This window comes from Papaver somniferum, chromosome 5 (genome assembly GCF_003573695.1).
Source record: "Papaver somniferum cultivar HN1 chromosome 5, ASM357369v1, whole genome shotgun sequence".
NCBI classification, from domain to species: Eukaryota; Viridiplantae; Streptophyta; class Magnoliopsida; order Ranunculales; family Papaveraceae; genus Papaver; species Papaver somniferum.
The window spans coordinates 177,926,228-177,949,461 of NC_039362.1; the positions used below are offsets into that span (position 1 = coordinate 177,926,228).

Consider the following 23,234-nt stretch of genomic DNA (forward strand, 5'->3'; position numbering starts at 1 on the left):
TATTTAGTTTGGTTTAACTTCCTGGTTTGCATAGACTTCTTAATATTAGTTTTGCTGGCTTACCAAGCATGATAGTTAGCTATAAATACGTTCCTTGAGCTTGTAATGAGATATCAATCAATACAACTCAGTTTTTCTTTAAAGTTTTGTCTACTGCTAAGGTTGCTAACCCCAAAGAAAAAGGGTTTTATCCTAGGGTTCTTTGTTTTCTTGTGTTCTTAATCCAGTATAAAGGTCTAGAACCCTAACACCTGGATCAGAGCAGGTTTAGATCATACCTAAATTTTACCCAATTTTTTTTTCTTTTACGATGACTTATAAAGAAGAATTGAAAAGTCTTCAAGATAGTATTACAAGTGTGACAGAAAAGCTGGATACTATTACTAAGATTCATATGCATGAGGAAGATCAAAAACTTCATAAATAAGCTGACAAACTCAAACAACAGGATGAAGCAAGCACATCTCTGTCAAACAAGCTTACAGCATTCTTAAATTCAACTATTACTGCAACAATGACAACTTCCTTACGTATTGTGTTTAGGGAATTTTTACCTCAATTTCAACAACGTCCTGGCGCTGCTCCACCACCACCTCCACCACCTCCACCTCCAGTTAATGATGGTGAACCGCAACAACAACAACGGCCTCGACCTGTTAACAATATCAAGTTTCCAAACTTCAGTGGTGAAGATCCGGATGGATGGATTTTCAATGCCGACCAGTATTTTAGCGTTTATAACAATTCTGATGCCATCAAAATTATTGTTGCTTGTGCACGTCTCAAAGGTGAGGAAAATATTTGGTATAGATGGAAATAAACCATAGTTCAGGTAACTACATGGTTGGAATTCTACAACTTGATTCGCGCTCGCTTTAATCCTGGAAAGTTTGTTGATGCTAGATTAGCCATTAGCACGATTGACCAAAAAGGATCGGTTCGTCAACATATCCCTGAATTTGAAAAATTGCTGAATTTCGTTGATTTTCCTGAGGATTACTTGATAAGTTGTTTCATTCGTTCTCTGAAACCGCATATTGGGTCTGTGGTTAAACTGCTTGCACCACAAACATTGGATGATGCCTACACTAAGGCAATTCATCAAGAAGAAGCTTATGCAGCAACTAAGTTTCTTCCCATACAACCATATCGCCCCCCACCAGTCAAGAATGCAACTACTACTACTCCTAATCAGTTCAAAAAGCATATTCCTCCTGGAGTTAGACGATTAACACAAGAAGAACAAAGAGTAAGAAGGGACCAAGGTCTCTGTTTCAACTGCGACGAATTCTACAGGCCAGATCATGTTTGTGTGAACCCCAGATTAACTATCCTGGATACTGCTGAGGAGAATTATGAAGTTTCTACAACACCATCTGAAGTTGTACCTATTACTTCTCCTGAATATAAGCTTCTCGCTTTTGAGGTTGTGGACTCTACTGACGCCGAGCCAAAAATTTCCCTAAATTCATTTATGGGATCTACTTTTCCACGAACTATGCGAATTACTGGTAACACTAAAACTCAGTCTATTACAGTATTGCTTGATTCAGGCTCCGCTCATAATTTCTTACATCCATCAGTGGCTAAGAAATGTGGTTATGTGATTCACTCTAACCAATCGCCACTAAGTGTCACAGTTGGTGATGGAGGACAACTGGCCACTAAAGGTTATTGTGTAGTTGTTTTTATACGACTTCAACAATATGAATTTACTACTGATTTCCATTTGCTTGATATTAGTGGATGTGACGCAGTATTGGGAGTTCAATGGTTAAGGACGTTAGGACCAATTAAATGGGATTTTGCAAAGTTAACCATGCAGTTTCACAGTAATGATACAGTTGTTTCATTATTAGGGAACAACAAATCATCAGTAATGCTTTTAGAAGCACAATCAATGCATCGTTTATTACATCAGGAAAATCATGGAATTGTTTTTCAAATATTAGCATTAAAAACTCCCATGAATGCTTCTTCAGTTATCCCGCCATAGGTGCAGCAATTACTTTCTCAATTTGATGATATATTTAAATTACCAACTGCTCTTCCTCTAGAACGTGTTCATGATCACCATATTCCATTATTACCAGATTCTTCTCCTGTTAATGTGAGACCATATATGTATCCTCATTTTCAGAAAGACGAGATAGAGAAGATAATAACTGAACTTGAACAAGCTGGTTTTATTCTCCCAAGTACGAGTCCTTATTCTTCTCCCATCCTTATGGTTAAAAATAAAGATGGTTCTTGGCATATGTGTGTGGATTACAGGGCCTTAAATAAACTGACTATTAAAGATCGTTTTTCAATTCCAACGGTCGATGAATTACTCGATGAATTATTCGGTGCAGCTGTGTTTACTAAACTGGATTTACGTTCTGGGTATTATCAGATCATACTTTTTCAACAAGATATTCCAAAAACTGCTTTCAAAACACATGATGGTCATTTTGAATTCTTGGTTATGCCTTATGGATTATCGAATGCACCGACGACTTTTCAAAGCTTAATGAATCATATATTCAGGCCGCACTGACGGAGGTTTGTCCTTGTTTTCTTTGATGACATATTAGTCTATAACAAGAACATGTCTGACCATCTAAAACATTTAGCTATTGTGTTTAATATTTTACGCAATAATAAGTTGTTTATCAAAGATACAAAGTGCACTTTTGCACAACCATCTGTTGGATATTTGGGACATGTAACTTCTTCTGCAGGGGTTTCAGTTGAGAATGATAAGATACGGTGCATACTGTCTTGTCCACTTCCGACTACAGTTAAAGAGTTGAGAGGTTTTCTTATATTTTGGTAAAATCATCACTCCTTTAACACAATTACTCAAGAAAGATTCTTTTCATTGAACGAACAAGCTACTGCTGCATTCAAACTGTTGCAACAAGCACTCACTACAACTCCAACTCTGGTACTTCCAGATTTTACAAAAAAAATTGTGTTGGAAAGTGATGCATATGGAAATGGCATTGGGGTTGTTTTAATGCAATCAAAGCAACCAATTGCATTCTTTAGTAAACCTTATTCCAGCAAAAATTTAAATCTCTCTATTTATGATAAAGAGATGTTAGCTGTGGTTTCTGCAGTGCAAAAATGGCATCCATACTTGCTTGGAAGGCACTTCAAGATATATACTGATCATCGTAGTCCCAAGTTCTTTTTGGATCAGAAATTATCTTCAATGGAACAACAGAAATGGTTATCCAAGTTGTTAGGTTATGATTATGAGATAATTTTCCATCGTGGAAAGGAAAATGTTGCAGCCGATGCACTATCAAGATGTCCAAGCTCATATTTTCATATATCTACACCTATTTTTCATAGTATTGCTGATATTAGTCAAGAATGTCATAATAATACGGATTTAGGTCTAATTCAACGGTTACGCCAAGATGCAAGCTGTAAGACACATTTCTCTTATATTGATGGTTTATTGCGTTACAAAAATCGCATAGTTGTACCTTCAGCTTCTACTTGGTGCACTAAATTACTTGAAGAATTTCATTCAAATCCTATTGGAGGGCACTCTGGATACTTAAGAACTTACAAACGTTTGTAGCAGAATTTTTATTGGAAGGGGGTGAAAACTTCAGTAAAAGAATTTATTTCTTATTGTGATACCTGTCAACGTAATAAGCCTGAGGCTGTATCTCCACCAGGGCTTTTGAGTCCACTTCCGATACCTACTGACATATGGCCGGATATTTCGATGGATTTCATTGACGGATTTCCATCTTCTCGTCGGAAAAATTCTATTTTTGTCATAGTAGATCGACTATCAAGGTATGCACATTTTATACCTCTCACACATCCATATACTTCTAGTTCTGCGGCTGAAGTTTTTGTGCGAGAATTTGTACGAATTCATGGCATGCCAAGGAGTATAGTCAGTGACAGAGACCCAATTTTTATCAGAAATTTTTAGGAAGCATACTTTGCCTTACAGAATACCAAACTATGCCGTAGCACTGCATATCATCCACAATCTGATGGGAAAACATAGGTGACAAATCGAACATTAGAATGCTATTTTCGTTGTTTTGCAAGTGTAAAGCCAACTTATTGGGTTAAATGGATGCCGTAGGCAGAATGGTGGTACAACACCAGCCATAATTCAGCTATTACCATGACACCGTATCAAGCAATCTATAATAGAACTCCTCCAACAATTTCTAGCTATCTTCCTGGTGCTACGACTGTCAATGATGTTGATATCAATCTAAGAGCTAGAGATCATACACTGAAGTTTCTGAAGTCTCATCTTGAAGCTGCTCAAACACGAATGAAGATTAATGCTGATGCACATCGAACTGGAAGAATGTTTGAGGTCAATGATTGGGTATTTTTACGTCTTCAACCATACAGACAAGCATCAGTCGCTAACCAGTCTTTCTCAAAGCTTTCTCCTAAATTCTACGGTCATTTTCGTGTCATAGAGAAAATTGGAGAAGTAGTGTACAAAATGGAATTTCCTGCTGCAAGCCGTATACATCCAGTGTTTCACGTTTCACAACTGAAACTGAAACTTGGTTCTACTCCTAGTGTTACACCAACTTTGCCAAATCTAATGATCCTCGATTATGTTTGTACAACGTGAAGGCTTCTTAGAATTTTGTCATCAACTAGAACCTAGGTTTGATGTTCCTTCTCGTTTTACTGAAGCTAAAGACTGCATGAAGATGTATTTAAGTGAGTACCACAAATTGAAAGCTGAATTTAAAAAGTATGGTAGAAGGTTATGTCTCACCACTGATACGTGGACTTCAGTTACAAACATGAGCTACATGGTGTTGACAGGTCATTATATTGATGAGAAATGGGTGTTAAAGAAGAAGATATTGAATTTCTGTCCAGTTACGGATCATACTGGTCTGGAATTAGGTAAAACAGTTGCAGCTTGTCTTTTACAGTGGGGGATTGAAAGGGTATTCACTTTGACAGTTGATAATATTAGTTCTAACAATGAAGCAGTTGCTTATTTGTCCAAGAGAGTTGTGGGTTGGAAGGCTGCAATTTTGGGAGGAGAGCACATGCATCTTAGATGTGCAGCACATATCCTTGCCTTAGTGGTTAAAGACGGTATGGATTTGTATAATGAATCTATTTCTAGGATACGCGAGGCCGTTAAGTTCGTTAGAGGATCAGCAGAAAGATTGAAGAAGTTTAAGGAATGCGCTGAACAACGGAAGATTAACATCACCAAATTTCTTAGCTTGGATTGCGAGACTAGATGGAATTCTACTTACCATATGTTGAGTGCAGCTGAAAAATATGAGGAGGCCTTCTACCAATTTGAAGAATTAGGGTATGCGGATAAATTTCTTAATCCCCCTCGACCACCAACAAGAGGTAAAACAAACGTACCAGCAGTACCAGCAGTTCCTAAGGTATGGCCCGTTGCTTCTGATTGGGAAACAGCTCGGGCATTTGTTAGATTGCTAAAAACTTTCTATGATGCTACATTGAAATTTTCTGGATCAACTTATGTCACGTCTAATTTATTCCTCGACGAAGTAATTTGTATTAATGACGTACTGCAAGAATGGGTTAAGAATGGTAACGTGTTATTGTCTGACATGGCTGACTGGATGGTTCTTAAATATGAAAAGTATTGGGCAGTGGATAAAATCAACAAAATGTTATACATTGCTGTGTTGCTTGACCCACGACGCAAGGAAGCCTATCTTAGATTTGCTTTGACAGAGTTACTGAAAGAGAATCATGTTACAGTTGACCACGAGGTCCATGAGATGATGACTGCAGTGAAACTTATTTTAACAAATATGTTTGAGGAGTATGCACTGATATATAAAGGGGATGATACGGATTCAAGACCAACAACTTCAGTACAGACTTCTCGTTCACTAGAACCTCAGAATCCGATCAACAGATTTGTTGAGTCTGAAAAACATCAAGAAACAGTGGAGGGGAAAACAGAGCTGGATATGTATTTCTCAGAGAAAAGAGAGGATTTTAATCAACAATTCGATATTCTGAATTGGTGGAAGGTTAACTCTTCCAAGTATAAGATCTTGTCCATGATAGCTCGAGACGTGCTTGCTATGCAAGTATCAACAGTAGCTTCAGAATCAGCTTTCTCCACGAGTGGTCGTGTTCTTAATGAGTTTCGAAGTTCCATGCTGCCAAAAACAGTCCAAGCACTGATCTGTGCTCAAAATTGGCTTCTAGATAAACCAATCAATCTCGAGGAGCTGATAGAAGCGGTTGAAAAAATTGACTTAGGTAAATCTCAAACCTTGCTTCCTTTGTTTTTGCATCTTTCTCTTTGTGATCAGCCTTGCACTAATTAAGTTGATTTGTCAAACCTTGCTATATTTTGATGTGATGCTACAACTTTGGGACCTATGGGGCATAACTTTTTGTGTGCAAATTTGACCTGATCAGTTCATTATAGGGTCTGCGTGCATAACTTTCTATTAGTCTCCTTGGAATTTGATTAGTCATAATCAATCTTAAAACTCTGGCTTGTTGTTCCTCAATGTCGATTGGGTCTGCGGTCTAGTTGTGATCAGCCCTTTTAAATGGTCTTTACTAACCAATGCTGATTGGTTTTTGTTTCTTCTTGTTTATTGCTGCCTTATATCTGCCTTATAGTGTTTACTGATTATCTATAACTCCTCATTTTACAGATGCGGCAGAAATCTTGCAGGAAATTCCAGACATATCTATCACGGATTGAATCCAAGGTCTCTTTTTTAGTTTTTGGCATCAGAGATTCATATGGCTTGGCACCAGACTTGTTGCATTTGAATTACTACTCTTTTGTGTTAGCTGTTAACTATCTTATGTCTATTGTTGCTTTTGAATTACTGAATTATAACTCTTTTGTGTTAAAAAAACGTCTGCACTCTAGTTTGTAACTTTCTAATTTCTACACTTAGTTTTTTTTGATGATTCTTGTGATCAAATCCGCGGTTAATCCGCAACCGGCCCGCAAAATCCGCTGATCCGCAAAGGGCAAATCCGCGGATGATTGGGCCGGTCACGGTTTGAATTTCCAAATCCGCAACTTTGACGGTTTGGTTGCGGGTGACCCCTAATCCGCAACCGTCCGTCCGTTGCTCACCCCTAATGACATTATTAACAGCACTCGTTAAGTTGGTCCTAGAAATTCCTACATGATCCAAACCGAAACCTTAAGTTTTCGTCTCAAAGCCCATTTAGGTAATCAATGCAGACTAGCCGATTAAAGACGCACAAAAAAAGACGCACAAAAACTGGATTCATAATTCTCTTTGGCATTTCGGATTTCGCAAATAGTAACCCATCAATAAGGAAGCCCGGATACCACTTACTGGATACTGATGATTTTTATTCAATTTATCTCGGACAATTTTAAAATTGAGGAAACTTTCACCGAAATAAAATGATAATATTGTTGGAAGCTGATAGTATCATAATCTCAATTGAAAATATAACTGATATACCATCAAAAAACACCCATCCCGTGCACCAACAACAACATCCACAACCACCCCCATCTCCGTATCAACCACCACATCCACCCCAGCCAACCCAATCATTGGCCCCGTCTTTGTTATCAATATCCTCGCCACCATGATTAATTTCATCGACAACCACACATAGAGCCATAACAAGTGCATAATCCACGTTCGGGTAGACAGTGACTAAAAATGTGTCCTTCCCAAAATATTTACCCTGGACGGTTTTTTTCTTGTGCATCTACATACAAGAACATAATCGACAAATTATTAATACGAACTCGTGTGAATATACTGATCTTTTTTTCGACAGATCTTTTCTTCGGTAATGAATGAACTATTACCGTAATGAATGAACTATTACCGTAGCAATGAGGTTATCTGAATTCCCGCGATAGATGAAACACGATTTCTCATTACACTTTTGTTTTATCTTAAAATCACAGACACCTTCATTTCTGTTAGATGCTAAAAACACATCCAAGTTAGTTTTGAATGCTAAAAAACCCAAGAACGTAGTTTTCTTCACACTAAACAACAGATCTTTTGAGTTTTCACTATCTCCTCTGTATACATTCCATCTACTGGAAGAAACATTCTGAAAAGGATCACACGAAAATTATTAATCAATACAATGAGAAAAACACGAATTAGAACAATACTAAAAGATCCATAATCCAAAATTCAATTATAAGAATTGATGACTAACCTTTTTTTTAGAGACACGAGTGGAACTCCGGCAGCATCAACAAGAATACGATAACGTTTATAATACTTAGTTGTCACTATGAAGATTTTATTACCATTGATATCAAAAGCTCCCAAGTTATAATTACCTTCCGTGATGTACTCAACTTTCTTGGCATGTGGAAATCTACTCGATTTGGTGTGCAGTAATGAGGTGCAATTACAATGACTGAATCATTTGGTACTGCTTGACTGGTGCCCGTTGGTGGTGGTGGTGGATGATGCATCAACCCTGTTGGTGGTGGTTGTTAATAGTTTCTTTCTTAGAGCCATCTATATAAGAAAAGAAAACAGATTCTGTCAGTGTCAGCCGTAAAGTCTGACAATCTTTGATTGTATCTTCCGTGAGTTTGCTAAATTTTTGAATATTGTACATCTTGACCAGTATCAGTCCATATCATTGTAGACTTCCAAGTCTAGTAGACTTAGAAAAGAAGGCACCGTGTCTTAGACTTTTCTTGTATGATTTATTTTAAGTGTGGAATATGCAGCAATACGTACTGTCAAATGGACCTGCTATTACTAATAGCACTCATATACATGACTAACAGCACTCATACATGTTCGAGCTTGTTTTTGTTCTTAGGAAATGTGAAGATGGGATTTTACTGATAATGGCCAATGACAAATGCATTACTCGTCGATGAGTCCTTCTACACCCACCTTGAAATTTTCGAATTCTTCTTCTTCTTATGAGTACGTTTTTTGGGACGTGGTTTTAAATCAGCCATGACATCATATGTAATTAGGGATCTAACTTCATAACCAATGGTTAGACACAATGTCATATGATTACTAGATTTTCTAAAATGGGATAAACGTATTATTAATTTAGGTTTAAAATTGGTTTAACTTATCTTTCTATTGTCTAAAAACTTAGTTGCTCCATTTCAAGCTTCTAAGTCCTAAACCTGTGCTTGATAAGGGGCACCTATGTAAGCGTTCTTCTGGTTCTGAGACTGAACCGACTCACTCCTGTGGATCTGGACATAGATTTGGATGTATACCAGTTTAACTCTTAAGTATTAAACTTGGGTTTGTAAGTCTGGTTGTGGATACAGAATATCACATCGCCACATGGAAAGATTTGAGAGAACGAATAAAATCAAGAGAAGTTCGCATATAACTACGATAGTACAAATCTAAGGTCTAATGCAGGGGCGGTGCCAAGAATCATGAGAAGGGGTGTAAAAATTTGCTACCGGTACAACAAAAAATTTTAGGGGTGCAAAAATACAAAAATAGGCTTGCTTGTTAAAAATAAAATTTCTTATAGGGCCTAAAATGGGCTTTGAAGCCAGCTGGGAAGGGATGCAAGTCCACACCCTTGCAATGGACTGGCTCCGCCCTTGGTCCAATGCAAGGACATGCATAAAGTATTCATTAAAGATCACCGGCTCGGATCGAAGAAGAAGTTTGTCACCATTGACGTAAGCAATGACGTCAATAACAAGCTGATCGCGGGAGAAATATGTGCGAAAATAGTCACATGGAAATTGTGATAGGTCTGCGAGGGTAAATTTGACCTATCATACATAGTTCTGCAAAAAAAAAAAAGTAGGAATTACCTATAGATATTATTATGGTGGTATTAGTTAGTGGCAGGTCTACCCACTAAAGCCCAGTAACCGGAGGTCCATCACTAAAAGAAAAGAGAAAAATGGACCCAAATTTTTAAGCACGGGTCCTGCACACGTGTGGGATATATTATGCGCATTTTTAAAATTCCCCAAACACCCTTGTGTATATAAAAGCAGGGTAACTAAATTTTCATTTCATATTTCTGTTTTCATTTCAATTTCTCAGATCCAAATCGGGAGAGCTGCTAGAAGAGATTTTTTTTTCTTGGGTTTTTATCGCCGAACGTGAGATTAGTTATTACGATTTTGTTTGTTTAACGGAGATTTAGTTAGTTTTAATTTTGTCTTATTTTATTTTTTGAAGCTATTTAGATCTTGGTTTTCAGTGTAATGGAGAAATTCAATTGAGATATGTATATGAAGTTGTTGTTACCTACAGATCAAGACAATCAACAAAGAATCAGTCAAGGTATGTGGTTTATATTTGATTCTTAGGTTGATTTTTCAATTCGTCTCAATCTGTTTTTTGGAGATCTTATATTTAGTTCAGATCTACATAAATAATCATGTTTTATGTACTTTTTGTTATTAGATCTGATATTTTAGTTTCATTTTGGTTGTTTTTGATATGTTTTTGAGTTTGCTTTTGCATATTAATCATCGGTACGTATATAATATATTGGTGGATTTTGATGAAACAAGTTTAGATCTAAATAAAAAAATCATGTTTTATGTTTATTTCATTAGTAGATCTGATATTTTTATGGTTTTTGGTTTGTTTTTCAGTTTTCTTTTGTGTATTAATCATCATTACATATATATGACGTACTGTTTTGTTTTTGTGTTTACTATGAATCTATAGGCTTTCTCTTATTTTTTTGGTTTGATCCAGGAGTACATATATGGAATACTGAAATATGTGCTTTGATTTGGTTATATTTTATGAATTTATCACTTCTTCTGGACGTGCAGTTGAGTTTTAGTTCATGAATTTCGCACTATATATATGTCGTACTTGTTGAAACTTCTTCTGGTTATGTTTTATTCAGAGTTTTGCCACTTTTTTTGGTTAGATCCATGAGTTCGTATGTGAAATACTGAAGTATGTTCTTTGATTCGGTTATATTCATGGATTCATCACTTCTTGACATGCAATTGAGTTTTTAGTTTATGAATCCGCAGTACGTATATGTCGTACTGATAAAAACTTCTTTTGATTCAGTTTTATTCATAGTTTTGCCAATTTATTTTGGTTCGATCCATGAGTACGTATGTGAAATACTGAAATAGATGCTAGTTTTGTTGTTATGTTTTAGTATTGTTATATTCTGGTCACATTTACAGGTTCAATATGTCCAACAAATACATACTCTATACGTAAGCAGTGCGGCAGATATATACTCAGATTTGTAAGCAGTATAGCAGATATGTACTCAGATTTGTAAGCAGTGTAGAAGATATGTACTCCAATTTGTAAGAAGTGTGGCAGAGATGTTCTCAAATTTGTAAACAGTGTAGCAGATATGTACTCAAATTTGTGGTCCTTCATATGTTTTAATTAATTTTGGACCCCCAGATAAATTAAAATACCGATTTGGTATAAGTATGTTATTTCACACGTATTTAAACAGTAGGGTATATTAGTCATTTCCATGTTTCAAAGAACTTTGGACCCTAGGATAAGGGTAAAATCGGGTTGGACCCTACTATAAATAACTATATGGGCTTTGGACCAACTAGCAAAGTTTCCAAAAATAGGGTCATGTAAAGAGCGTGCTACCTGCGCGAGAAGAATGATTGTAATACCGTGTATTTTAGTTACGGTTTCGGGTCGGGTTATACCCTCTAACTTGTTATTTAGGTTGTTGTTCTTTGGCCTTATCTTAGGTGGGTTGCTTGAACTAGGAAAGCTATAGGTGAAAATAGATTCATTTTAATAAATAGATAAAATTAAGGTAAAATGAAAAGATAAACAAAATAATAAATTTGTATATTAGTGATAGTTTTAATATTGTATTAATATAGGTTTTATAATTATAATTAAAATTAGGAGAGAGAGTTAGAGGTTAGAGAAGAAAAGGCTAGAGAGAGAGGAGAATGAGATGGAGCTAGGGTTCTTGAGGAGGAAGATTAATTAGCAAAATCAGTAGAGGATCAATTCAATTGAGGTAGAATGCTAGACCCTTTCTCTTTTGGTGTTTATCTTTGGTGTTTGCTTCATATGTCTTTGTATTGGTAGGTTTCTGTAAATTATTTAAATAAATATATATGTTGTATTGATGATCAGGCTTCTGCCTTTCATAGATAACATGATAGGTACCTCTTGTTAAATTTTGAGAATTTTCCAGCATAAATTCACCGTTGAATGTTTCTTGTAATTTGGATCATAGTTTCTGAAATTCTGGACAGTTTCATTTTACAGTGGTTTTGATGTTCTTAGGTAATTTTAATGATGTTAAAATGATTTGTAGTCTTAACAAAGTTGTAGATAAATGTATTATCTACTTTGGGTTTGCTTAATTTGAGACTAATATCAATTTATGGTGAATATTATGGTAAACTGGTATTATCTGCCCAGATTTTGTGATGCGTTTGTGAAATCATTATCTTCTTATTGAGCCGTTAGTTTGATGTGAAATTTGGATATGTTATACACTATGGTATCAGGAATGTTCAGTAAAAAATTTAGATATATCGGAAAATGTTATCACCTGAAACCAATGATGTAAAATGTCTGCAGTTAGTGTGTTTGATTAAATGGTTGAAAGAAATTCATGTTGTTAAGCCATGGTTGCTTGTGTTGTTTGTAAAAATGATTTATAAAATTAAATGAGTTCATGTTTTACCGTTATATAGAACATGTTTCATAATGACTGCGGGTAATGGTCCTCGAGAGTTAAATGGGTAATGATCCCCATGGGAACTTCTGTTTCCCGACCACCGATGGCGGCTGTCTGTGCCGATAAATGATAGGTGGTGTACGAACCAAGGTTTTCGTACTGTGAATGAAACGGGTAATGATCCCCGAGAGCAAATGTGTATAATCCCCATAGGAACTTTCGTTCCTGACCATCGATGGAGGTTGTCAGTGCCGATAAACGATAGGTGGGTGTACGAACCAAGATTTTCGTACCGTGAACTCAAGATTTTTTGGTGAGATGTGTTGAAATATGGATTAAATGATTTTTTGGAAACATAATTGGTTTTATGAACTCATGACTTGAAACTTAAATGGATGAATTATGAATTGATGTGTTAAATCCCAAATGGATGATTAGTGAACTCATGTTTTCTCTGTGTATATTAATACGTGAATAGATGTATTAAATCATTGATAAATGAATTGTTGACGATTATTTTGGTATTGTAAACTCATGGTTTGTTGGTGACAATATTAATTTGTGAATTGATTGTTGAAATCTCTATTGAATGATTTGTGGAAACCTTATTGGCTTTATGAACTCAAGCACTGAAATACGATTTGAAGTATTTGTAGAAAATATTGATAGTGTTATGAATTCGTGTGCGAAATCTAATTGGATGAGTTATTGAAAGTATTCACTAGTACAAATATGGGTTTTGGTGACAGTTCGAAAGTTAAAACAATGACAGTTCGCTAATGAACTGGCACCAAAGAATTGATTGGGTGATATAGGTAACAGTTTCTTATTAAAACTCACACTAATGGTGAGTAACAAACATGACAGTTTTACAACTGTTACTTAATAATAATACAATGGCAGTTTTTATAGAAAAATGTCACAACGACATGATGTATGATAACAGTTTAAAACTGTTATTATTATCAAGATATTATAAGAGTTTCTATATAGAACTGTCATCTAATTGAAAGTTATTAATAACAGTTCTTCTAAGTACCGCCGTAGTAACTTATGTGTATAAACAGATGGATACCGTAGGATCCACAAATACCAATAACCGCAGAGGAGTTGCCAAAATATATTACTATGTAAAGTTGTAAACTGATCGCACTATCTTTGCTAACCGCAGTGGCAGTTTCCAACCTAACGTAATTCAAAAATCAAAAATCAAATTTGAGGATTTTAGACATCGATTTTAGCAATTGACCACTTCATCTGATATTTAGACCCTTGATCTAAGTTCTCTCGCGATTTAATTTTGGCTCTTCCTCTTCTTCCTTTTCACCTCCGACGACAATCCTGAATATCGGATTTGCATTTTTAATTCTTGTTTTGCTTGGTGAATTGCTACCTTATTTCAACCTACTGGAATTTTTAACTTACTCAAGAGACGAGCTACAATGGCTACGAACAAGGTGCTAATTTCTATCCAATTTTCAATCAATGTTTCAATTTTGCCTCATCCTTTGATTCTATTGTGATTTGTGGTTTTTGAATAACTTTTGTTTCGTGGTCTTGTTGTAGCTTGAAAGTGAAGTCTATGAATACGGAAAGCAGAATACTTCTGGGTCAGTGAGATCTACAACTGGAAATGTGGAGGGTCCTGAGTTAGCTGATGGGGTGGTCCCGAAGATTCAGAAAATACAATTTCTTACTGGTACAAGTTTTCTAAAATAAATTTAGTGAAATTCCTTGATTATGATTTGGGGTTATCTTACTTTTTATGTTTTGGTTTGTTATCAAGATATCTTTCTCTTTTTTACGAAGTCCTAGTTTTGAATAGGAAAATCATTGCTATGATGGTTGTAGAATTTCAAGTTTGTCGGGTGTTGGTTGGGCGATGAGTTTCATATTGGATATATATATGTTCTATTAGGAGGCTTTATTGATTATGGAAATCAGAATTTACGGATGCAGTGTTTTTAGCATGGAAGTGCTGAGCAGTAAAGCCATATGACTCGGATCATAGTGGATGAGATATGAAACAACTCTTGGCTTGCAGCATGTTCAGGAGATAGGAAAGCCACTTGATTATCACTTTCACTTGAAAATAAAACATGTACTAAATGTGCTCATAGGTAAAACAGAATCATGCTCAACTCTATTTCGTCATTTTTGCAGGGTAATGTACATCTCAGAGAAGTAGCAAAAAAGAAAGAACAAAAAACTCATCCAAGAGGTGCTAAGAAATTACATACTTGCTGCAACTATTGTAGTTGCAGGAAATCCTACACTACACCCCTCGTATGATTTCATTATTACTCAACTCATTTTTAGGTTTACACTCTTAATTTTATTGATCAATCTTTGAATGTTCTTACAAGAAAAGATAAAGGAATCAAGAATGACCTCTGCTCTAGACTTTCTCTCTCCTATTTACTTGTTTCTTAATCAAAAAGATCTCTCTCTTTCCTTTACAACTGAACGACTATTTATAGGGAAGTACATAGTGGATGACAGCTAATCTGTCCTTTATTTTCGAATATGGCTTGCGACATTCTCGCAACTTTACAAATGTTAATCTCGCAAACTCTCTAATTGTCGCAGGACCATCACATCTTTCTCATGATTTTAGATGTCGTCGTTTATTATATCATTTCTGAAATTGTTCTGCGACGCTGTCGTGTTGTGTTGTTGATAATTTCGCTAAGATATCACTGTTGTGATATTCTGATCCTACATCTTGCCTCTTCTCATATCTTTTCTGCGAAGTAGAGAATGATGTGAGAAATGTCGCAGCTGTTCATTTCTTCATATTCTGCATTTATCACACGTACTCTTTCTTCCATCTGTTTCTTGACACGTCTTTGTAACCATTGTTTTTTAACCGTTTATATTTTTCCGTATTAATCGTGTTTATCTTCTCGCGGAAAAATTCCCTCTATATATATTCTTTCTCACTCTCTTTTTCTTTCTTTTTATTTTCTCTGCAACTTCATCGTTCTTTTTCAAATCCGTTATTGCAATTTTTTCTCCTTTCTTCTTCAATCTTTTTAAGTTCTTCTTCATCTTCATACTATTTCTTCTACAGATCTTCATCGTTCGTAATTTTTTTCGAAATAATCTTACTGCTACTGTTTTCCATGGATTCATCAAGGTTAGTTTTTTTTTTCTTCTTTAATATATCTGAAATTGATCTTGTTTATTGCCTTATTTGATGTTGTTTATGTGATTCCCATACTCTTGTTATTTCAGCAAAAGGGCCTCCAATACGAAATTTACAGTTCAGAACCCTAATATTCCCAAATCGCAGCATAAGGTTGTCACGCATAAAAGAAAGTCTGCGAATAAAAAGGTATTAAGAAACACTATCCTTTTCTAATAACAATATTGTTGCCTCTGTTTCTTATCTGGATTGTAATTCGCAGGGTGATAAGGATGTCAATAAACCTCTCAAGAAATCTCGCCACCTTAAAACTGTTCCAACTTCCGTTCCATTCCACTTACTCATCTCTTCTAAATCTCCTGCGACATCTTCGCAAGATAAACCTTTATCTCCCATTCGCGAAAAAGCTGCCTCAGACTTCATTTCTTCAGCTGACCTTTCAATGATGGAAACCCCCCTTGTTGATCCTTCTATGAATGAAAATTCTTCTCTTCCTATTGAGAATGTTTCTCAACCTTCTATCACTGTCAGTTCTCTACCTGAGTCTCTTCCTCTTTCGAAAGAAACCGTGGAAGGAATAGATATTGCTTTCAAAGTTTTATCTGAAGTCCTGGATGATGGCAAGAAGTCTTCTATTGATTCTATCAAGTCTAATGTTTGCGAAATGCTGAGCAAGCATTTAGGTTCTGACAGAGCTGCTCGCAAACAGCTTTGGAAAAAGAGTGTAATGCTCTTCGTCTCGAAAATCAAAAGCTTCAGAATTTTTTGTTGGATCGTGACAATCTTAGCAAGAAGAATGATGAATTGATATTTCTTATCTGTGTCTTCAATTTTCCCTTTTAATGGTTTTATCCTTCCCATATTTAATTATCCTTGAAATCCCTCTTTCGCATGTGTTAAGCCTTAAACCAGAAACGAATAATGGAGAGATATCAATTTGAATCTGTTGTTGAAGAAGCCCGTGTTGATAACGAAATTTTGATGGATCAATATAACCAATTAGATAACCTCTATTCATATTCTCTTGATCATATAAATAATCTTACCAATGAAAATACCCAATTAGTTCAGAGATAAGATTTATTAAGTAATGAAGTATCTCGCCTTTCTTATTCTTTAACTAAAGCTAATTTAGGGATGGAAACTTTATCAGATGAGAATAAAACCTTATCTCAAGAGAAGCGAACTTGCTTAAACAATATGGCGATATCTTCGCAACAACTTAGCATTCTTCAGAAAGTATGTGATGACCAAGAGCAATCTCTTCGCTCTTTGAGAAATGAACTTAAAGAAGTAACAAAGTCATCTATCGCTGAAAGAGATACACTCATTCAAGGTAGAATAGCTTTAAGTGTAAAGGCGAATCAACTTAAAGAACAATATTCCAAATTAGAAGAATCTTATTCTTCTCTTGCGAAGAAAAATGCCTTTCTTATTTCTAAAGAGAAAAATCTTCAGTTTCGACTTAAAGGTTTAGTTGGAGATAAATTTGATGACGCAATGGACCGTTGGGAGAATAGTTGTCTGTCCTTGATTCAACACCTTATTTCGCAAAAGGAAGGTAGTCATAATAGTTTGACTGCCTTAACTATCTTTTCTTTGTCATATCTTTCTGAATTCTTCATCTTATTTAAATTTTGTATTTTACTTTTCGCAGAGTCTGAGAAGAATCTTCATTCCTCCATTTCTGTTTTGGAGGCTAAATATGCCAAAATTCGCAAAGAAAATGCATTGCTCGTCTCTACCCTTACTGGTTCCCGTGACCGAGAAGAAAGAAGACTTGATTATCTTGCTTATTTTAAGGGTATTCAAGATAGGAATCATCAGAGAGCACTTCTTCGTCAAGTTCATCTCCTGGCTGAAGTCCTTGTAAATGATATTTTACTGTCCAAATTTCTTCCTCCTACATCAATTGAACCTTTGGAAGTAGATGATGATGAAGTTCCTCGTTCTGTTGATAGTGATTATGATTATGAAAGTGGTATAGAGGATGATCTATTGGAAGGTGAGGAAGAAATTCCTTCTAAGGAAGCATCTGCTGGTGTTAATAAAAATGAGAAAGAAATCTCTCCTGAATAAGTAATTGCTGGTGATAATCAAGGTGCTAGTCAAGGCGAAGATCAGAACCAAAATGAAGGAGAGGCTTACGATAATGAGAACATTGACGAAGAACGTCTGTTATCTTATGCTACTGTAATTAATACTGAAGCTTGATCTTCTTATTTAGTTTTATCTTCTTGAATTTTCTTACGTTTATCACTTTTGCGAATAATATTCTTCAACCAACTTTGGAATCAATTTTTCCTTTTAGTATTTTGCTGATGAGAAAGATAATGCTTCTTGTTTATTGATTCCCATACTTGCCTCTCATTATCTTTCTTGCAAAAAATAATCTGTTACGAATACTTATAAATGTTTTGTTTTATCATGTGGTCTTATTTTTCCTTCCTAATTAAAGGTCTTATTATGCCACCTCTTGTCATTGCGACAAAATCACAGGACGTCTTTGCACTTTCATGCAAAAACCCATTTATCTTGCCTTAACTTTTTCCTTTGTATTATGGCCTCTTCAGGAATGTTGCGAAAATATGACAAGCCTAAATATTCTTGCGAAAATAAAGCCCCATGACATTGTCGTCTTGCGACGAAATCGCAGGACGTCTTTGCACTTTCATGCGAAAACCCATTGACCTCGTCTTATCTTTTTCTTTTGTATTATTGCCTCTTCAGGATTGTTGTACAAATATGACAAGCCTTAATACTCTTGCGAATAGAAAGCCTCATGACATTTGCGTCTTAAGACACTTATCAGATCCCTAATGGAGGGTGCCGCCCTTATCTTCCCCCTAGTTGCCCCTTCAAGGAGGCGTACTTCTACCATACAGGTTAGATCCTCCCATCCAGTCTTAACAACAACCAGTTGTTTTCGCAGCCTCTTATCCCTTGTACCTATAGGGCTTATGGTTACGAGACTGCACCATAAGTGGGGTTTTCTTCGGGCCGAGTGCAGTATAAGCCAAGACTTGTCAAGAATGGCAAGGTACGCTTCAAACGTCCCTGGAACTCTTGACTCAACCGTGTACCTCGGCGCCTTGATCAGATCTGCACTCCTTGGTAGAGTCCTTATTACCTCAGTCGCCCAACCCAAGTCATATGCTTAAGCTGAGAATCCAAGGTGCCTCCCCCAGATGGGATTTATTGACCCCAAATCTCCATGACTCAGGTTCCGGTGGCGGTGTAGCCTTTCCCTGAGCCATGCAACAGGTACCCCCTAATATGACGTACTTTAGGTCTCACATTTGCCTCTTGTGAAATTTTATTCGCGAACTAGGGTGTACGCCATAAAGGTTCGCCCCTTTCTTTTATGTTATTGTTCTGTGATTATCTCTGCGAAAATTTCGCACATCATGATCTTGTTTTGATATGAATAATCTTGCAATTATTTTTTCAGAATCCATAACTTATCAAAGCTTCTTATGGATAATATCTTCTTAAATACAACCTGTTCCATGGTCTGTCAAGTCTATGACCAACATCTCTGCCTTCTGGATCCATTAATCTATAAGCTCATGTTCCAACTATCTCCTTAATGATGTAAGGTCCATCCCATTTTTTCTCTAATTTTCCACCATTTTCTCGCTGATATAATGGTGTCTCTCGCAGAACTAAATCTCCTAGTTGGAATTCGCGTACTTTGACACGTTTATTATATTCTCGGGATAATCTTCGCTGATAATTCTCCATATGTTGTAAAGCTTTTTCTCTTCTTTCTTCTAATTCATCAAGTTTATTTAAGATCAAACCCGCACTAAGATTTTCTCCCAATCTTCTCTTTTTGTTGTTGGAATAACAACTTCTGTTGGTAACACCGCTTCAACTCCGTATGTTAAACAAAAAGGTGACATTCCAGTAGCTTCTCTTCTAGTTGTATTATAAGCCCATACTGCATTATGTACTTGTTCGAACCATGCTCTGTGATGTCCTTCCAATTTCTTCTTAAATATATCTGCAATTGTTTTGTTTGTTGCTTCTACCTGCCCATTAGCTTGTGGATACAAAGGAGTAGACTTTCCACATTTTATCTTGAATGCATTAAGTAGCATTTATATATTATGTCCTTCAAATTGTTTCCGATTATCAGATACCAACTGCGCAGGAATCCCAAATCTGCAAATGATATTTTCGAATATGAATGTAAAGATATCTTTGTCGCGAATATGCTGTACTGCTTTCACTTCTGTCCATTTTGTGAAATAATCTGTTGCGGCTTTTAAATATCTTCTTTGTCCAGAACCTGGTAAAAATGGCCCCACAATATCTAAGCCCCACTTTCCAAAAGGCCACACACTGGTTGAAGATGATAACGGTGCTCCAGGTGCATGTATTTTCTTTCCATGCCGCTGACAATCTTCGCAATGCCTTGATATTTGTTTTGCATCTTCGTGCATGTATGACCAGTAATAGCCTTGCATTTTTGCTCTATTTTCCAAAGATCTTCCCCCACTGTGATTGCCAGCATCCCCACTATGTAACATATTTAGCACTTTTTCTCCTTCCTCTCGTGTCAAACATCTGAGTGAAGGTCCGTTAAAGGATTTTCGGTATAACATCCCATCTCTTAATTCATAATTCGTTGCGTGGATTTTTAACTTGTGTGTTTCTCCTTTCGCCAAATATGCATGAAGTTCCATTCTCCAGTCTGCGATATTGTTCGTTTGTTCTTCTTCTTCATTGTCTATTATCATCACATCCACTTCTTCTTCTTCTTTATTGATTGATGGTGACAGAAGTGTTTGTATTTTTATGCATCTCGCAGTTGGATCTGTCATCATGCTTGAGATGAAAGCAAAAGCGTCTGCGAGTCTGTTATCCTTTCTTGAAATGTGCCTCCATTTTATTTTTGGGATTTTCGCTGACAATTCTTCAACGAGCTTCTTGTATTTCTTCAAGGATGGTTCATTTGTAGTATACTCTCCCTTTATTTGGCGAATAACTAGCTGCGAATCACTAGTGATCCTGGCATTTTCTAGTTTCATTTCTATTGCGAATTTTAAGGCATGTATCACAGCTTCATATTCCGTTTCGTTATTAGTGGATGCGAATTCCAATCTGAATGAAAAAGCCATCTTTATTCCTTCTGGCGAAATTAAAACAATTCCAACTCCATTTCCTTCTCCATTTGATGATCCATCTACCAATATCTCCCATCTATTTGGTTCTGTTAATAAATCTTTTGGATCTCCGTGTTCTTCTTCTATATCCATCATTTCTTCTACCTTCTCTACTCTCTTCTAGCTTCATCTTCTTCTAAAGGAAATTCTGCCAAGAAATCTGCAACAACTTGTGATTTTGGTGAAGACAAAATTTCATATTTAATATCAAAGTGGCCTACTTGTGCATTCCATCTCTCCACTCTTCCTGATCTTTTAGAATTCTTCATCACTGATTCAATTGGTACTTTTGTTAATACCTTTATCTTGTGCGCTTGAAAATATATGCGGAGCTTAAATGATGCATAAACTAATGCTAAGATTACTTCTCAATCTTTGAGTAATTCTTCTCGGCAGTATTAAAAGTTTTGCTAATGTAATAAATGGGTTTCTCCACTCCTGCGTCTACTCGCAATAACACAACACTTAATGCATGCGACGTCGTCGCAAGATAGATCAATAATTCTTCTCCTGATTCTGTTTTTGTAAAATAGTTGTATTCATAAGATGTTCTTTGATCCCTTGAAAAGCTTTTTCACATTCATCAGTCCATTTAAATTCCGCACCCTTCTTGAGTATATCGAAAAAATATTTGCATTTATCTGATGATCGCGAAATGAATCTCCCCAGCGAAGCTAGAAGCCCATTCAACTTTTGTACATCTTTTATTGTTGCTGGTGTTGGCATGTCATGAACTTCTTGCACTTTTTCTGGATCAACCTGTATTCCTTCCTTTGATACAATGTAGCCTAAAAAATTTCCCGATGCAAATCCAATAGTACACTTCTCAAGATTCAATTTAATGTTATGCTGTCGTATTTGTTCGAAAATCTCCCTCAGGTCTTGTACATGGTGTTTAGATTCTTTACTCTTTACTAATATGTCATCCACGTATACTTCTAATATTTTGTGTATCCATTTTGCAAATACCTTCTCTACCATTCTTTTGTATGTCGCTCCCGCATTTTGCAAACCAAATGGCATTTTCGTGTAACAATATAAACTTCTAGGGGCAAAGAAAGCAGTATGTTCTTGATCTTCTTCAGCGAGAGGGATTTGGTTATACCCTTTGTACCCATCTAAAGACGATACTCTATCATTTCCCGCTGCGGATTCCACCATTTGAGGAATATCTGGTAACGGAAAACTATCTTTGGGGCAAGCTTTGTTTAAATCAGTGAAATCTATGCAAATCCTGATTCCTTTGTTTTTCTTTGGGACAATGACCATATTCGCTATCCATTCTGGGTATTTAGCTTCTCTTATAATTCCCGCATCAAGCATTTTCTGTAGTTCTTCTTCTATTTGGGAATGGTAAGTTGTTGCAATTTTTCTTATTCTCTGTTTAAATGGTCTCACATTTTTGTTAATCTCCAACTTGTGGCATGCAATTGATGGATCTATTCCCGGTATCTCATCCATGCTTCCTGCGAAAACATCTTTATATTCTCGCAAAAGGTTAACAGTTCTTTCTTCTTCTTCCACATCCATTTTGGTTCCAATTCTCAATATTAGATGTTCTTTTATAGTCCCAACATTTATTTCTTTTGTTGGTTCTGCGGCAGTGTAACTGGGTTTAGGTTCTCCCATTGGTGTTGGTTCTTTTATTGTTTTCACAGGTCCTTCTCCTTCTTCCGATATTTCGCTGGGTATTCCTTTGCCTTCTTTTTCCCTTATCATATATACTTTAAATTCTTCTTCTTTCTTTGCTTCCTTTGCCAACTTTCTGCGAAATTGTTTCTTTTTTGCTTGTCCTTCATAATGCTTTACTTCAATTTGATGACATAATTTCGCATTGTCAACTTCCCCTCTGATTTCATCTATTCCATTTGGTGTGGGGAATTTAAAACATTGATGCAACATTGATACTACAGCTTTTATCGCATGTATCCATGGTCTTCCTAATAACATATTATATGGCGATTCCATATCCACCACGCACAGTGTTACATGTGTTTCGATCTCTCCAAGTGGAATTCGTACCACTATTTCTCCTTTAGGTTTTGTTGTGAATTTTCCAAAGCCGTGAACTAAATATGCTGAGCTGGACATTTCTTCATCTTTAAATCCCATTCCCCGGAATGCATGATAAAATATTATATCCACTGAACTTCCTGTATCGATTAAAGTTCTGTTCAATATCCATTCTCCCGTGGATTTTGTTGTTGTCTCATTCTCTTTTCGCGTAATAGTCACTGTAATAACCAATGGAGATGTGTGGTTCAAAT

The 23,234-nt window shown here is 36.1% G+C and overlaps 1 protein-coding gene and 1 long non-coding RNA gene across 2 annotated transcripts; one reads left to right on the top strand and one right to left on the bottom strand.

Annotated features, from left to right (window-relative positions):
* Window positions 1-514: 514 nt before the first annotated feature.
* Window positions 515-2,539, top strand: LOC113280171. Its single transcript, XM_026528826.1, has 3 exons — window positions 515-788; window positions 909-1,876; window positions 1,997-2,539. Exons 1-3 carry the CDS (start codon window positions 515-517, stop codon window positions 2,537-2,539), a joined length of 1,785 nt encoding a protein of 594 aa, XP_026384611.1.
* Window positions 2,540-7,200: 4,661 nt separating this feature from the next.
* LOC113278227 lies at window positions 7,201-8,460 on the bottom strand. Its single transcript, XR_003325372.1, has 3 exons — window positions 8,191-8,460; window positions 7,846-8,079; window positions 7,201-7,722 (listed from the first exon to the last, which is right to left on the bottom strand). It is a non-coding gene; the product is annotated as an uncharacterized LOC113278227 (long non-coding RNA).
* Window positions 8,461-23,234: the final 14,774 nt, after the last annotated feature.

Excerpts from the sequence above, each read along its gene's own strand:
- LOC113280171 (XM_026528826.1), top strand. The coding sequence starts at position 515 with ATGACAACTTCCTTACGTATTGTGTTTAGGGAATTTTTACCTCAATTT. Across the intron at positions 789-908 it reads TGCTTGTGCACGTCTCAAAG|CCATTAGCACGATTGACCAA; the intron begins GTGAGGAAAATA and ends ATGCTAGATTAG. Across the intron at positions 1,877-1,996 it reads TAGGGAACAACAAATCATCA|GTGCAGCAATTACTTTCTCA; the intron begins GTAATGCTTTTA and ends ATCCCGCCATAG.